At 42.8% G+C, this 16141-nt stretch overlaps 2 protein-coding genes across 2 annotated transcripts in view; both read left to right on the plus strand.

Annotated features, from left to right (window-relative positions):
- LOC121397224 (CD48 antigen-like) overlaps positions 1–16141 on the plus strand; it is a 626518-nt gene that overhangs the window by 529840 nt on the left and 80537 nt on the right. The window lies entirely within an intron of this gene.
- tnfaip8l2.L (TNF alpha induced protein 8 like 2 L homeolog) lies at positions 2437–15751 on the plus strand. The gene is given in 2 exon segments (NM_001090139.1): positions 2437–2523; positions 13691–15751. A coding segment is annotated over 1 exon segment (561 nt). The 5' UTR covers positions 2437–2523; positions 13691–13693; the 3' UTR covers positions 14255–15751.

A 16141-nucleotide genomic window follows, 5' to 3' on the forward strand; every position in this document is an offset into this window, starting at 1 on the left:
TGTGAAGAACCCCCTACGTTGCTTCAAATGAAAGTTCTTTTCTTCTAGTCTGAAAGGGAGGCCTCTGGTACGGTGATCCTCTTTATGGGTAAAAAGGTCCCCTGCTATTTGTCTATAATGTCCACTAATGTACTTGTAAAGTGTAATCATGTCCCCTCGCAAGCGCCTTTTTTCAAGAAAGAGAAAACAACCCCAACCTTGACAGTCTACCCTCATAATTTAAGTCTTCCATCCCTCTAACCAGTTTAGTTGCACTTAGTCTCTGCACTCTCTCCAGCTCATTTATATCCCTCTTAAGGACTGGAGTCCAAAACTGCCCCCATACTCCAGATGAGGCCTCACCAGGGACCTATAAAGAGGCAGAATTATGTTTTCATCCCTTGAGTTATTTCCCTTTTTTATACAAGAACTTTATTTGCTTTAGTAGCCACAGAATGACACTGCCCAGAATTAGACAACTTGTTATCTACAAAGACCCGAAGATCCTTCTCATTTAAGGAAACTCCCAACACATTGCCATTTAGTGTATAACTTGCATTTATATTATTTTTGCCAAAGTACATAACCTGCATTTATCAACATTGAACCTCATTTTCCAGTATGGTTGATAAGGTTAAAACATTACAAAACTAATATGTGATTATGGGCTAGGAATGTCCTGTATTCCAGTATTTCCAGTATTTCTTGACTTGGTCTAGTTTAATTTGCCCGAGGACATGATGCTAAAATGTGCTCTATAGAGCAGTTGGCTAAACCCCAGTTACTCCCAAGAATGTAGATGGAATAGACATCTTGGTCCAACCTGAAGGTCCTGTATATATATATATGAAGATTGTTCATCAATGTGGAGGTACCAGGGGTCAACCAGGATTTTTCTGTGAGCCAGTCCATCTGTGCCCTCCACAAACTCTGTGTTCTCCTGTCATTTGTAAGCTTGTACAAACAACAATTTGTGTGTTGAAGCAACAAAGAACTTTTCACTGAGCCATTTCCTTCCGTATTGTGGGTTATGTGACACAAGAGCACAAGATTCTGGAAACCTTAAGCAGAAGTAATTGCATGTAGGCCCTCAGCCCCACCCCACAAAGCAAAACTTGTCACCCTACCTTGTCACACAACCTTATTATTCATCATAAGGAGTCTGTGGTAGAACCTGTAAGGATGGGTCTTTTTCTTACCTATCTTCATGGGGGTTCCAGTTGTCCCTCACATAGAGGGTAGAAGAGCATTGGCCCATTAGTGCAATAATAGAAGTCTATTAGACTCAAGGCACATGGTCATGTTTTCACTTGGTGTGTCTGAGCCAAACCTGGGGTTTAAGGTTAGCGATTATATTCACAGGGGGTGCCTAAACTGAATTTCACAATTAGCTTGTCCTTTAAAACTGATTACTTTGTTAAATTTCTCCATTAGCTGAAAAGGATGAGGTGGGAAAAAACAGGGGGGGCAAAAACATATGGAAAGCATAATGCAGTTCTTCAGTTTTCAGCTTATTCATATGATTTATTTCCCCTTTAAAGGTGAACTAAACCCTAAAAATTAATATGGCTAAAAATTTCATAATTTATATAGTGAACTTATTGCACGAGGCTAAAGTTTGAGCTTGTCAATAGCAGCAATGATCCAGTACTTCAAACTTGTCACAGGGGGTCACCATCTTGGAAAGTGTCTCACATGCTCAGTGGGCTCTGATTGGCTGTTGAGAAGCTAAGCTTAGGGCTCGTCACTAATTATCCAGCTGAAAATGAGCTTCCCTGGCTGTAATATAAGCTGATGCTACAGGTTTGCTGATTATTAAATTCTGATGCTAATTGCACTGGTCTCTGTGCTGCCATGTAGTAATTATCTGTATTAATTACTAATCAGTCTTATATTGTGACATTTCTATTATGTGTACTGTATATTGTGAGTGGGTCCCTAAGCTCAGTAAGTGACAGCAGCACAGAGCATGTGCAGTGAATCAGCAGAAAAGAAGATGGGGAGCTACTACTGGGGCATCTTTGGAGACACAGATCTTTACTGATAAAGGGCTGTGGTTGCCTTGGGCTGGTACAGAAGCACAAAACATCATGTACAACATTTCTAGCTACTTCTTTAGTTAAGCTTTAGTTCTATTTTAATCAGCACTCACACCTTAAAAGAAAAAAAGGTGTTTTGGCCAGCCGTGGGTACCACCGTGGCACCCGTCCCAGTCTCGTCTCAGGCAGAGGACTTGTGTTTGGTCAGGGCTGACAGTTGGGTTATTCAAGCATCCCTCCCCGGCAGTGAGGCCAACGGGGCTCAGGTAACAGCAGATCCTGATGACAAGGGACTCAGGTTTGTGTTGAATTACGTCTCTTAAGGCAGCACTGCCCTCTCACCCCCACCTTCTCCCTCCTCCCCACCAGATGGGCGGGCTGGGGCTCAAGTTCCTCAAGGAAGTATCTGAGAACTCAGCTGAGAAGTTTGTAGGTCTGAGAGAGGCGGGAGACTCTAACAGCCAAGGTACAACAAGCAGCTGGAGCAGCAGAGAAGCGTGGCACGGTAAGTCCAAGGGAAAAGGGGGGTTGTTGTTACAATTGGGGCTCTGAGCCCCCATAGCAGATCCAATGTCTCCATTAGCCTTTGCCTTTGCTAACTGCCACATCGTCTCTTAACTGCACAATTAAGATGAAGAATGAAGAGAAAAAGGGGAAGTCTGATGCTTTCGCTGTCTCTGCCACTTTTATTGGGAAATTGTGCCAAATACAGACTAGCAGCACCCAGCTTTCAGACACTAGGGAGCAGAGTGGGGCAAATAAATCAGGTGTTGGGTACCATGAGGGTCTGGTGCCAGCTTGGTACATCATTCAGATAATTAAAAAAAACCCAAGTAAAGGACCATTTTGATTGGGAAATTGTGGCTTCTTGGCCGCTAAAAAGGAGCAAAAAAATACACATTAGGTATTATAATACTGCAACAGACAGGGGGTGCTGGGAGTTGCAGTTGTAGGCTGAGAATTATATGTGTGGAAACTGTTACACAGAAGATCGAGCAACTCCCCTTCAATCGGGCAACACATCCGTGTGCCCCCGACAATGGACCACTGTTCTGAGTTCTTGCAACATATACATAGATATATAAATGATCTTCAGGTGGCTAGCAGGGGGTTCTGGGAGTTGCAGTTGGACTACAAGGCAGCTATCTACAGGTGTTGCATTTCCTATTAACAACGTTATGTTTGTATTTAAATGGCACGGATTCTGGCTGTGTATTGTGGGTGCTCATCCGGAACCTATGTAGATGCCTTGCTGAGCGGAGCTAGGAGATGGCAGCAACATCAGCCCAGTTTAAGCACACAAACTGCTTTTTGTTTCCTTTTTTTTTTGCACCATCCAAGCTGGGATTTCTTGTAGGGACACGCCAAACGGAATGCAAGGATCTTTAGGAATTGGCACAGCCTCTGAGCTGGAGGGCAAATCCTTTTCTGGCATAACAATAAAATACCATGTTATGGACCAATGTTAATAATCCAGGGAGGGGGGCAGATTATATAAATTAATTATAACGTTTTTGGAAGTTTTGGGGCATTTTATGGGGCCGCATATGGCCCAGTGCCTCTTATAAGATACAAAGCCTTCATATTGAAGGGTTAGACTTGTTGAGTGTGTTTTTATTCAACTGAAGCAACAGCATTGCTATCTTTGCTAGAAGGAAACCGCAATCTTCCTCCAATCTAATCTTTTTCCTCTTTATTGTAAAGCACAAGGCTGAAAGTGACACCTATATCTTATATGAATCAGCAAGGGGGCCCCTAGCTCTTTTTCGAGCCTCAGGTCGCTCCATATCACCACTGTCGGGAGGCTAGCCTCTGTAGCCACCACTGTTTTAATAGAAGCAGCTCTTCCTCACCATCTCTCCAGCCATCTTTTGTTTTTTTTTATGTATATGTTTTTGGAAAATTCTAATTTTTTTGCCTTTTTCGGGCGGGGGGGGGGAGGTCAGGACGCAGATAAAGTGCAAGGGCAAAAACAACAGGTCAGAGGAAGAAGAGGAGGAAGCAAAATGAAAAGGGGTCAGAATGTGAACATGCTGTCAAAATAACTGAACCTGGCCATGGCTTGCAAGCGGGGGCGGCAATTGGCACGGGACAGGTCGGGTTGTTGGGTTAACCCTTAGTGGAAAACAATATTCACTTTAAATTGAGATGACCAACAAGCTGGAATTAAAGGGATTTCATAAGACTCATGGTACATAAGGTATAAACACTGGCAGAGAAGCAGTGCAGATACTTTCAGCACTTCTCCTCCATCAGAAAAGTGATTCTTGTATTTGCATGATGTTATCAGGGTGTGAGTTACACCCCCCATCAATTACTCATCTTGATCTTATCCACTGGTGATTGATGCCCGTTGGCAGGGTGCATGGGATAGTGCTCATGTTGAATTGATAGCAGATAAGGACCAACTGACTCTCCTCCTCCATTGTGATTCCCAGATAAAGGCTGTACATGGCGGCTGGGTACAGTGGTGTAACAACGTATGGATGAGCTAATTCCATGTATAATACCCAGAACACAAGGCAGCATAAATACAGTGCCAATTCCATGTATAATACCCCAGAACACACAGCAGGATAAATACAGTGCCAATTCCATGTATAATACCCCAGAACACACGGCAGGATAAATACAGTGCCAATTCCATGTAAAATACCCCAGAACACACAGCAGCATAAATACAGTGCCAATTCCACGAATAATACCCCAGAATACACGGCAGGATAAATACAGTGTCAATTCCATGTATAATACCCCAGAACACACAGCAGGATAAATACAGGGCCAATTCCATGTATAATACCCCAGAACCCACAGCAGGATAAATACAGTGCCAATTCCATGTATAATACCCCAGAATACACAGCAGGATAAATACAGTGTCAATTCCATGTATAATACCCCAGAACACACAGCAGAATAAATACAGTGCCAATTCCATGTATAATACCCCAGAACACACAGCAGATAAATACAGTGCCAATTCCATGTATAATACCCCAGAACACACAGCAGATAAATACAGTGCCAATTACATGTATAATACCCCAGAACACACAGCAGGATAAATACAGTGCCAATTCCATGTATTATACCCCAGAACACACAGCAGGATAAATACAGTGCCAATTCCATGTATAATACCCCAGAACACGAGGCAGGATAAATACAGTGCCAATTCCATGTATAATACCCCAGAATACACAGCAGGATAAATACAGTGTCAATTCCATGTATAATACCCCAGAACACACAGCAGATAAATACAGTGCCAATTCCATGTATAATACCCCAAAACACACAGCAGGATAAATACAGTGCCAATTCCATGTATAATACCCCAGAACACACAGCAGGATAAATACAGTGCCAATTACATGTATAATACCCCAGAACACACAGCAGGATAAATACAGTGCCAATTCCATGTATAATACCCCAGAACACACGGCAGGATAAATACAGTGCCAATTCCATGTATAATACCCCAGAACACACAGCAGGATAAATACAGTGCCAATTCCATGTATTATACCCCAGAACACACAGCAGGATAAATACAGTGCCAATTCCATGTATAATACCCCAGAACACACAGCAGGATAAATACAGTGCCAATTCCATGTATAATACCCCAGAACACGAGGCAGGATAAATACAGTGCCAATTCCATGTATAATACCCCAGAACACACAGCAGATAAATACAGTGCCAATTCCATGTATAATACCCCAGAACACACAGCAGGATAAATACAGTGCCAATTCCATGTATTATACCCCAGAACACACAGCAGGATAAATACAGTGCCAATTCCATGTATAATACCCCAGAACACACGGCAGGATAAATCCAGTGCTAATTCCATGTATAATACCACAAAACACACAGCTGGATAAATACAGTGCCAATTCCATGTATAATACCCCAGAACATGGCAGGATAAATACAGGGCCAATTCCATTTATAATACAACCTAAGTAGGATAAATACATATATATATAATGCATGGAGAGCCCCAGACTGCTAACTGTATTCTAAAGAGCCTTGACTTTATGGTGCTCAACCAATCACCAAACCCTAAACCAAAATGGCGTCAGAAGTATCAAGCCATTGTAACCAGTCTAACATGTTTGTAGGGGAAAGTAACACAGATCCCTTATTTTTATATTTGTATTATGCCAGACTACTCTGTATATTGATGTTGTTTTCTTACCAGTGTTACTTTAATGTGATTTTCCCTTTAGGTGTCATGAGCAGTCGGCTCGCTATTGACATATGAGACTGTTAGTGACACATTAGCAATAGAATCTGCGTTACCAAGTAACAATCACATGACAACCTCTGCCATAAGCACTATTAGATGATTTACCTTGGATGTGAATGGGGGGGGGGCAATATTGGGTAAACAACTACAAGTTCCAGGTGCCAAAATTTCTATGGGTGCCATTGCCCAGTGTACATAAATTCTGATACCCAATGTAAGCAGCAGTCCTGCCCTGCTTTATGGCAGCTGGGATTCTAGCTATCTGTATAACAGAGCATTCTGCTCCAGTGGCTGCACAGATCCTATCTGATCCCCATTGTAAGCAGCAGTCCTGTCCTGCTTTATGGCCCAGACTAAAAATCATGTAGGTATAGGTGCATCCTTTAATGTTCACTAATCCCCAGCAGACATCCCGGTTCCTTGTAAAATTGGAGGGGATTAAGGTGAGTCTTGCTTTGGTCAGTACAGTTATGTGCTACTTCATTCCCAGGAGCAGAGCTCATGGTTCCAATAAATAATAACTACTAATTAGTGCTATCACATATTAAGAATTACTAACCTAGTACTATTATTATCTTAAACACACTTTATAATGTAACTCCTCGGCCCAACCTTGTTATGTGCACAAAGAATAGATTGCACGGTCACGGAAAAATCCACCCGCAGCCCTCAGCCAATGGCATTACAAGGCTGTGTTTACAGGCAGACACGCTCTATGCCATGACATGTAGATACACGGCCATTGATAGAATGTAGAAGAGTAAATAAGCCCTTCTTCCTGTGCAGGAATAGCACAATGTCTGTTCTACAGCTCAAGGGGAAGGGCACAGTGACAGACAGGTTGGAATAATTTCTATAAAGCACACCCTGAAACTGTTGGGGGCCCAGGTGAGAGGGGGACCTCATAAGGAGATATGTTCCACACCTCATGCCCTCCCTCCTGCCAGTACCTATGGCATCTGAACCCTCTCTCCTGCCAATACCTATGGCATCTGCACCCTCCCTCCTACCTGTGCCCTTGCTGTCCAAACCCTCCCTTCAGCCTGTGCCAGTGCTTAATATGCAAGAGAATGGGGGTATGTGCAAGTCTCTGGTGGCAAACGACTTAGCTGACCCAGGGGGACCTAATAGCAGAGGGTCAAAAACCTGGGTCACCTAGGAGAGGTGCACTAACTAGTCAGACTCTATTGCTGAGCACTACTGTCCCTCAATGGGAGTTGTTCCAGTGAAAGGCAGATGTATTCAGCCTGGTAGAGAGATGCCAATTTAAAGGGATTCTGTCATGATTTTTATGATGTAGTTTTTATTTCTAAATTACACTGTTTACACTGCAAATAATTCACTCTACAATATAAAATGTAATTCCTTAACCAGTATTTAGTAATATTGGTGTGTAGGCGCATCTCAGGTCATTTTGCCTGGTCATGTGCTTTCAGAAAGAGCCAGTACTTTAGGATGGAACTGCTTTCTGGCAGGCTGTTGTTTCTCCTACTCAATGTAACTGAATGTGTCTCAGTGGGACCTGGATTTTACTTTTGAGTGCTAGATCTACCAGGCAGCTGTTATCTTGTGTTAGGGAACTGCTATCTGATTACCTTCCCATTGTTCTGTTGTTAAGCTGCTGGGGGGATATCACTCCAACTTGCAGTACAGCAGTAAAGAGTTACTGAAGTTTATCAGAGCACAATTCACATGACTGAGGGCAGCTGGAAACTGACAATATGTCTAGCCCCATGTCAGATTTCAAAACTGAATATAAAAAGTCTGTTTGCTCTTTTGAGAAATGGATTTCAGTGTAGAATTCTGCTGGTGCTGTGCTATTAACTGATGCGTTTTGAAATAAACATTTTTTCCCATGACAGTATCCCTTTAAGTATAAAATTATGGAAGGTTAGTGTATGAGGATGGAGGAGGAGGAATGTTCTGCTGCACCAGGTTACTTCCAGCACTGGATCAACTGGTTGCCGACTTAATTCCTGTACAACTACTTGCCTCGAGGGAACTGTTTTCCTGAGCTTTAATTTCTGTTAATGTGATGTGTTCGGCCTGAAAACTCTTATTATATCAATGGAGCACATAGACAATTGTCCATAGCAGTTTATCACAGGGGGGCTCTGTATGTCAGGGCAGGTTTGGGACCACAGTTATTGTTACCCCAATGTTTCTATATATATATCTGTAACCTTGTTATGAGCTAAGAGGGCCCAGCCTGAAGGCCAGTTAGTGGGGGATTTGGGGTGAGTGTTTATTTGTGCCCTGGGTACTATAGCAGGGTGACTGTTACCCCAATGTTTCTATATATCTGTAACCTTGTAATGAGCTAAGGGGGAGATTTGGAGTGAGTGTTTATTTGTTTCCTGGGTACCCCTGGAACTATAGCAGGGCGACACCCCAATGTTTCTATATATCTGTAATCTTGTTATGAGCTAAGGGGCCCAACCTGAAGGCCAGTTAGGGGGAGATTTGGGGTGAGTGCTTATTTGTACCCTGGGTACCCCTGGAACTATATCAAGGTGACTGTTACCCCAATGTTTCCATATATCTGTAACCTTGTAATGAGCTAAAGGGGACCAGCCTGAAGGCCAGTTAGGGGGAGATTTGGGGTGAGTGCTTATTTGTACCCTGGGTACCCCTGGAACTATAGCAGGGTGACTGTTACCCCAGAGTTTCTCTATATTACACCATGTGCACTTTTTGCTATACAGTAAAATATCAATACTAGGGTTATTCCCTGGGTATTTGTTGGAGTACTTGCCTCACTTGCTGGATGTTCACTACAACCAATACAGTAAGATATCAGTGCAACCCTGAATGCCAGAATTTGTGCCCCCTCCTGCGTCTGACACTTTTTATTCTGCCCTGCCCCATGGGTACCACATCTGTCAACTTCTCTGTCTGAAAAATTGGGGGATGTTCCATTGTAACAACATCCTCTTCCTCATTGTCCTGCAGGTGCACAAAACAGAGGCCTCTCTGCTTCATGGCCAAGGTTGCGGCCCTGCCGATGACTAGAGAATAGGGGGTTTTGAAAGTGGCAGGAGCAGGCCAGTGTGCTTCCTTTGTTATTGGGAGAAAGCTCATTCTAGCAATAAAAAGCTACATTTTCCAGCCCCACCATAAAAACTGCTGCCAATGCCCAGCTTTATCTCAGCATTGGTAAGACTTGATGCCAGTGAAACGGAGGGCACAGGGCCTGGATTTGAGATCCTCCCCATAAGCCTGCGGTAGCTGTGTTACAGAAAAATAGAAATCACTTATAGGAAGAGAGATTTAATTTGTCAGCTGCTGACACTTGCCATGCATCACGCAGACTGGCATAGTAGCGCTGCCATGGAGCTGTCTGCTACAGTTAATCACCAGTCTGTTGCCTGCCAGCTTGATTCATAGACACACTTAGTGGATAGTGAGCAAGGCTGACACTGCTCGGGAAGGGTTAATAAAATGATTGGGCAGAGTCGTGGGCAACTGACTCTTGTGAATGACCAGTGATATTGTCTGATGATTGGCCAGTTGTCATCATGTGATGCTCACACTGCAGCAGTTACAGCCTTATCACATGACACAATGGAGCAGTTACAGGGTCTTCTGTAATAGATTGAATAAAAAACCTTCCTGAGGTAACTGTGGCCCTCTGTGAAGGATTGGATCATGTGGACCTATTGCTTCACATTCGCTGTAGTTGCTGCATCTGTTTCAGTCGATTCAGGGACAGAAACAATATGAGACTAATACAGCTTTCTCCTGACCCTGAGAATGGCAAAATTAGCTCTATTTCCCAATCTCATAAAGGGCCATTTCACTCAGAAAAGGGGTGTGGTGCCGGGAGCAGGCCGACAGCCAATAGGGAAGTTGACATTTGCAGTCAAGGAGCCAGTCAGAAATGTAGGGCAAAGCACACCTCTCCCTGATTAAACACCCTGAGATGCTACTGTTTCCTGTTTCTTTTTAAACTTAGCAATTGTAGCACTGTTTAGTTTGCTGATCACTGACAGCAGTTTACTGTATATGAACTTTCCTCATAGAATGATGGGTAAGTGGGTAGGGTTGCCACCTTTTCTGGAAAAAACATAACGGCCTTCCTATATATTTATAATTTTTCCCTACTAATAACATAGGGATCAGCCATCGTTTTTACCGGCCAGGCCGGTAAAATACCAGCCAGGTGGTAACCCTATAAGTGGGAGGGGCCTGTAACAAGTAGATTATGTGAGGGGTTCCTCATATCTAGGTGAGTTTTTCCCTCACTGATTCACTGATACCATGTGACACACACATAGAATGATGGGTAAGTGGGAGGGGCCTGTAACAAGTAGTTTATGTGAGGGGTTCCTCATATCTAGGGGTGTTTTTCCCTCACTGATTCACTGATACCATGTGACACACACATAGAATGATGGGTAAGTGGGAGGGGCCTGTAACAAGTCGTTTATGTGAGGGGTTCCTCATATCTAGGGGTGTTTTTCCCTCACTGATTCACTGATACCATGTGACACACACACATAGAATGATGGGTAAGTGGGAGGGGCCTGTAACAAGTAGTTTATGTGAGGGGTTCCTCATATCTAGGTGTGTTTTTCCCTCACTGATTCACTGATACCATGTGACACACACATAGAATGATGGGTAAGTGGGAGGGGCCTGTAACAAGTAGTTTATGTGAGGGGTTCCTCATATCTAGGAGAGTTTTTCCCTCACTGATTCACTGATACCATGTGACACACACAGAATGATGGGTAAGTGGGAGGGGCCTGTAACAAGTAGTTTATGTGAGGGGTTCTTCATATCTAGGGGTGTTGTGGTTGTTGCTGGAAGGCAGCAGTTGATGTCAGTGTATGTACATTGTGGTTTAACGGCTGTAAGGGAGGGGCAGAACCACACAAGCAGCTTTGTTTTCCTGCTTCACTTAAGAAGCAACTGTAGTTTTAACTTTAACCCCACTGTTCGCTGTGACTTATGAGAGGCCCCAGGTTCGACTGCTGACATACTGACATAACCTAATGGTTTAGGCCACTTTCATCAAGTTCAACTGTTGAAAATTGCAATTCAAGGCTGGATCCTTGGATTTGTTCAGTCCGAGTGCCTGCATTCCAGTTTCAAAGCAAATAACATAGTTTAAACTATGGCAGCATAGGTATAGGTAAGCACAATTCAGCAGGAACAGTCCTCTAAGTTTGCTCATAGTCTGTACAGAGAGATCCCATAAAACTATGGCAGCATAGGTATTCCTCTGTACTAAGCACAATTCAGCAGGAATAGCCCCTAAGTTTGCTCATAGTCTGTACAGAGAGATCCCATAAAACTATGGCAGCATAGGTATTCCCCTGTACTAAGCACAATTCAGCAGGAACAGTCCTCTAAGTTTGCTCATAGTCTGTACAGAGAGATCCCATAAAACTATGGCAGCATAGGTATTCCCTGTACTAAGCACAATTCAGCAGGAACAGTCCCTAAGTTTGCTCATAGTCTGTACAGAGAGATCCCATAAAACTATGGCAGCATAGGTATTCCCTGTACTAAGCACAATTCAGCAGGAACAGTCCTCTGTTTGCTCATAGTCTGTACAGAGAGATGCCATAAAACTATGGCAGCATAGGTATTCCCCTGTACTAAGCACAATTCAGCAGGAACAGTCCCTAAATTTGCTCATAGTCTGTACAGAGAGATCCCATAAAACTATGGCAGCAGCATAGGTATTCCCTGTACTAAGCACAATTCAGCAGGAACAGCCCCTAAGTTTGCTCATAGTCTGTACAGAGAGATCCCATAAAACTATGGCAGCATAGGTATTCCCCTGTACTAAGCACAATTCAGCAGGAACATCATTTACATAATAATTTTATTTTTAGATGAGGTCAGTGACCCCCATTTGAAAGCTGAAAAGAGTCAGAAGAAAAAGGCAAATAATTAAAAAACTATAAAAACTAATGAAGCCCAATTAAAAAGTTCAGAATTAGCCATTTTATAGCATATGAAAAGTTAACTTGAAGGTGAACCACCCTTTTAAATAATTTAGTAATGAAGTGATTTAGAATACAATTCCCAACATCTCCTGAAAGTGCTGTCACTAGATCTCTAGATGATAGACAACACTGTGGCTCAGCAGAAGTTCAGTATATATGCACTGACACTCCTTTATTTAGCACTGGGGCGGGAGCAGAAAAAATCCTTTTTATTCAGTCACTATGGTTAAACCAGTCTGGAAATGTGACAGACAATTCATTGACAATGGCCCGGGCGCACCTGATAGGACAATACATCAGATTTTTGGCTATTTTTTCCCTCCCCTGTGAACTACGCGGGCTAACTGCAGACATAATAGCGTGCCGCTTCAAGGGCCCTTTTCTATTCGAATTGAACAGGAAATATTTCCTGCATCCTGCAAATGTCTGAAGTCTGCGCTGACAGAGCCAAGAGAGAGAATGCGGAGGAGGGACACAAACTGCTATTACTTGTAATCTTTAAAATAATATTAAATGCTGGATTAGCCCATCTGATAGTTGTAACACACATTATCTAAACATTTCCAATGGTTTTCAAGCCATGTCTAAATTTAATTGACAGTTTGTCCCTTTCTGCACTGCTGGTTCTGACTTTTGAAACAATGTGACAGAAGCCTGCTTCTCCTTCATCCCCGACACCCATATCCATAATGACACGCATGCTTCTTCACAGGTCTGTTAATAAACTGGCTAATGGTACCTTGTTTCAAGAGTCAGAATCAGCAGTGCAGAGGAGAAAAAGGGACAGACAGATGCTGCTTACTATAGCAATTACATTTACTCTGAACCAGTGAAGACAAAACATATCTACATGAAGTGTTCTGCTTATAAACTGCATATTAAAGGGGTTGTTCACCTTTAAATAAACTTTTAGTTTAATGTAGAGAGTGATATTCTGAGACAATCTGCAATTGGTTTTAATTTTTTATTATTTGTGATTTTTGAGTTTATTATTTAGCAGCTCTCCAGTTTGCAATGTCAGTCATCTGGTTGCTACGGTCCAAATTCCCCTAGCAACCATGCACTGATTTGAATTAGAGACTGGAATATGAATAAGAGACTGGAATATGAATAGGAAAGGGTCTGAATAGTAAGACGAGTAATAAAAAGTAACAAGAGCAATACATTTGTAGCCTTTTTTTAGATGGGGTCAGTGACTCCCATTTGAAAGCTTGAAAGAGTGAGAAGAAGGAGGCAAATAATTCAAAAACTATAAGAAAGAAAAAATGAAGGCCAAATTTTATAGTTGCCATTATATACAGTAGTCACATGGCATTATCTATTCTACAAAGATTCCTGCATAGTATCCCAGGGCAAACTCTACGTGTAATACCACAGGACATATGATAAAAGCAGTGGCAATATTATGTATAAATTATAATTTATATTTTTTTTATGCTCCGCAGACAATGGAGACTTTTAGTTCCAAGGACCTGGCTCTCCAGGCTCAGAAGAAGATACTCAGTCGCATGGCTTCCAAGTCTATGGTCAATATGTTCATCGATGAGACCAGCAGTGAGATCCTAGACGAACTGTACAGAGTGTCCAAAGAGTACACAAAGAACAAGACAGAGTCCCAAAAAGTCATCAAGAACCTCATTAAGATTGCGGTGAAGATCGGAGTCCTCTTCCGTCACAACCGCTTCAGTCCAGAAGAGCTGGTCTTGGCCAAGGACTTCAAGAACAGGCTGCATAATGGAGCCATGACGGCCATCAGCTTTTACGAGGTGGAGTTCACCTTTGAGAAAGATGTTTTGCCCGAAATTCTCATGGAATGTAAGAACCTGGTTCTCCGGCTTGTGGAGAAACATCTCACACCCAAGTCCCACGGGCGCATTCAACATGTTTTCAACCACTTTGCAGACCCTGAGATGCTCAGCCAACTCTACGACACAAAGAGTAGCCTTCGACCTCACCTACAGAAAATTTGTAATGGACTCAACAAACTGATTGAAGAGGAAAAATTGTGAGGGGAGAGAATTAGGACTGAACTCAGGAATGGAAAAGGAGATGATCGTTCTGGTTTCTGTCCCTCTGTGGCAGCAACTCGGGTTTGGGTGGGATGTTCACCTCCCATTGATACTCCTCAAAACGTATGATCGATATATTTTTGCCAAACAGATGTCCAAGGCTTGTGGCCTCAAATTCATGGTTGGTCTACCAACTATAATGGGATACCATTGTGTACTGATTGCGATTGCAAACTGATCAAAAGGGAACTCTCACAAAAACGATGACCTTGCCAACATTATGTTTTTTCAGGCAACACCAGTGGGAACTTTGCACCAACTTGAAGACGAGTTGTCGTGCACCAGAGACTGAGTACTATTATGTTAGAAGACATAACCGTGGCCTTCAAACTCTTTCTGTATAATACGTTTGTTGGACTTTGTTGGTTTTTGGTTGCAGAACAAGAGTTAGGTGGGCTGTAAATTTGTACAGATAGGCAGCCCTGTGAGTGGAGAGCGGTGGTTCCTCTTGTTTCTGGAGACCAATACCTCTTCCACAGGATGGCCATTTGACTGGTTGTTAGCTCATGGCTCATTATTCTTAAACCCTTCTATCTTTCTCCGCTCCCTTGTCCGTTCCATGGTAGAAAAAATGGCATTGCAGGAGAGAAATTCTAACCTTCCTTCCCACATGACTTGAGTTTTTATTCTTCATACATGTGTAGCCAAACTACAGCCCTGAAGTCAAGATGAAATAACTATGATTATAAGCACAAAAGCCCTCAGTTGGCCAACCCAACAGTGTGGCTCTAGTTGTAGGAACAAGTAAGCTTCCTCTGCTATGGAATGTGTGTTGTATCTGGTGGGGGGGGGTTATGCAGTTTACACCAGGTCCAGTAACCCATAGCAACCAATCAAGATGCAAATAACTATGATTATAAGTACAAAAGCCCTAAAGTCTCCTCAGTTGGCCAACCCAACAGTATGGCTGAAGATCCTCTAGTTGTAGGAATAGATTAACTTCCCCTGCTATGGAATCTGGGGGGAAGTTATGCTACAAAGTTTACACCAGGTCCAGTAACCAATAGCAACCAATAAAGATGGAAATCACTATGCACAAGGCCCTGACAGCTCCAGGCCATCAGCCCTGAAGTCTTCTCAATAGGCCAGCCCAACAGTGTGGTTGAAGATCCTTTAGCTGTAGGAACAGGATAGCCTTGTCTGCTATGGGATGTGTTTTATATCTGGAGTATTGTTATACTGCACTGTTTATACCAGGTCCAGTAACCCATAGCAACCAAACAAGATGGAAATATTATAAGCACACGACCCCCATAATGCCATGTCTTCAGCCATACATCTGTGTCAGCATCTCTGCAACTTCTCTTTTTCTCCCTTTCACAGTTCACTTCCCCTTCACAACATGCTTATTCCTCTATCCTGCCAGCTGCAACTGACTGTTGTGGACATTATGTTTACACTGTGATGCATATAAAGCAAATGTGTGTCTTAAAAGTGCCTTGGCTGAATTGTATCTGTGCATGTTTATGTGGACATCTCCGGGCCTGACTCACTGGCTAATCCTCCCGATGCCACGACTAATACAGGAATCTGGCCTTGTGTGTATAATATAAACTGCAGTCCGCCTGTTGTTTTATATACAGATTACAGCTGTTTGCGCTCTGGAAACATGGAAAAATCTGGGCAGAAATTCAAAAGTCTGTTTCTACAGTGGGTGAAAACCACTTATAAAGGGACGATAGGACCTTCTCCATATAAGGGAAGAGACGGCTTCAAAGTGTAAAAAAATGACTGCTAGATAAACGTAAAGTCTGCCCCGTCACTTGTATATTTCAAAAGCACAGTGCAGATCTATTAGGAAAATGCGCCAAAGGAAGGGATGGAGTG

Source organism: Xenopus laevis, chromosome 8L (genome assembly GCF_017654675.1).
Source record: "Xenopus laevis strain J_2021 chromosome 8L, Xenopus_laevis_v10.1, whole genome shotgun sequence".
Taxonomy (NCBI): domain Eukaryota; kingdom Metazoa; phylum Chordata; class Amphibia; order Anura; family Pipidae; genus Xenopus; species Xenopus laevis.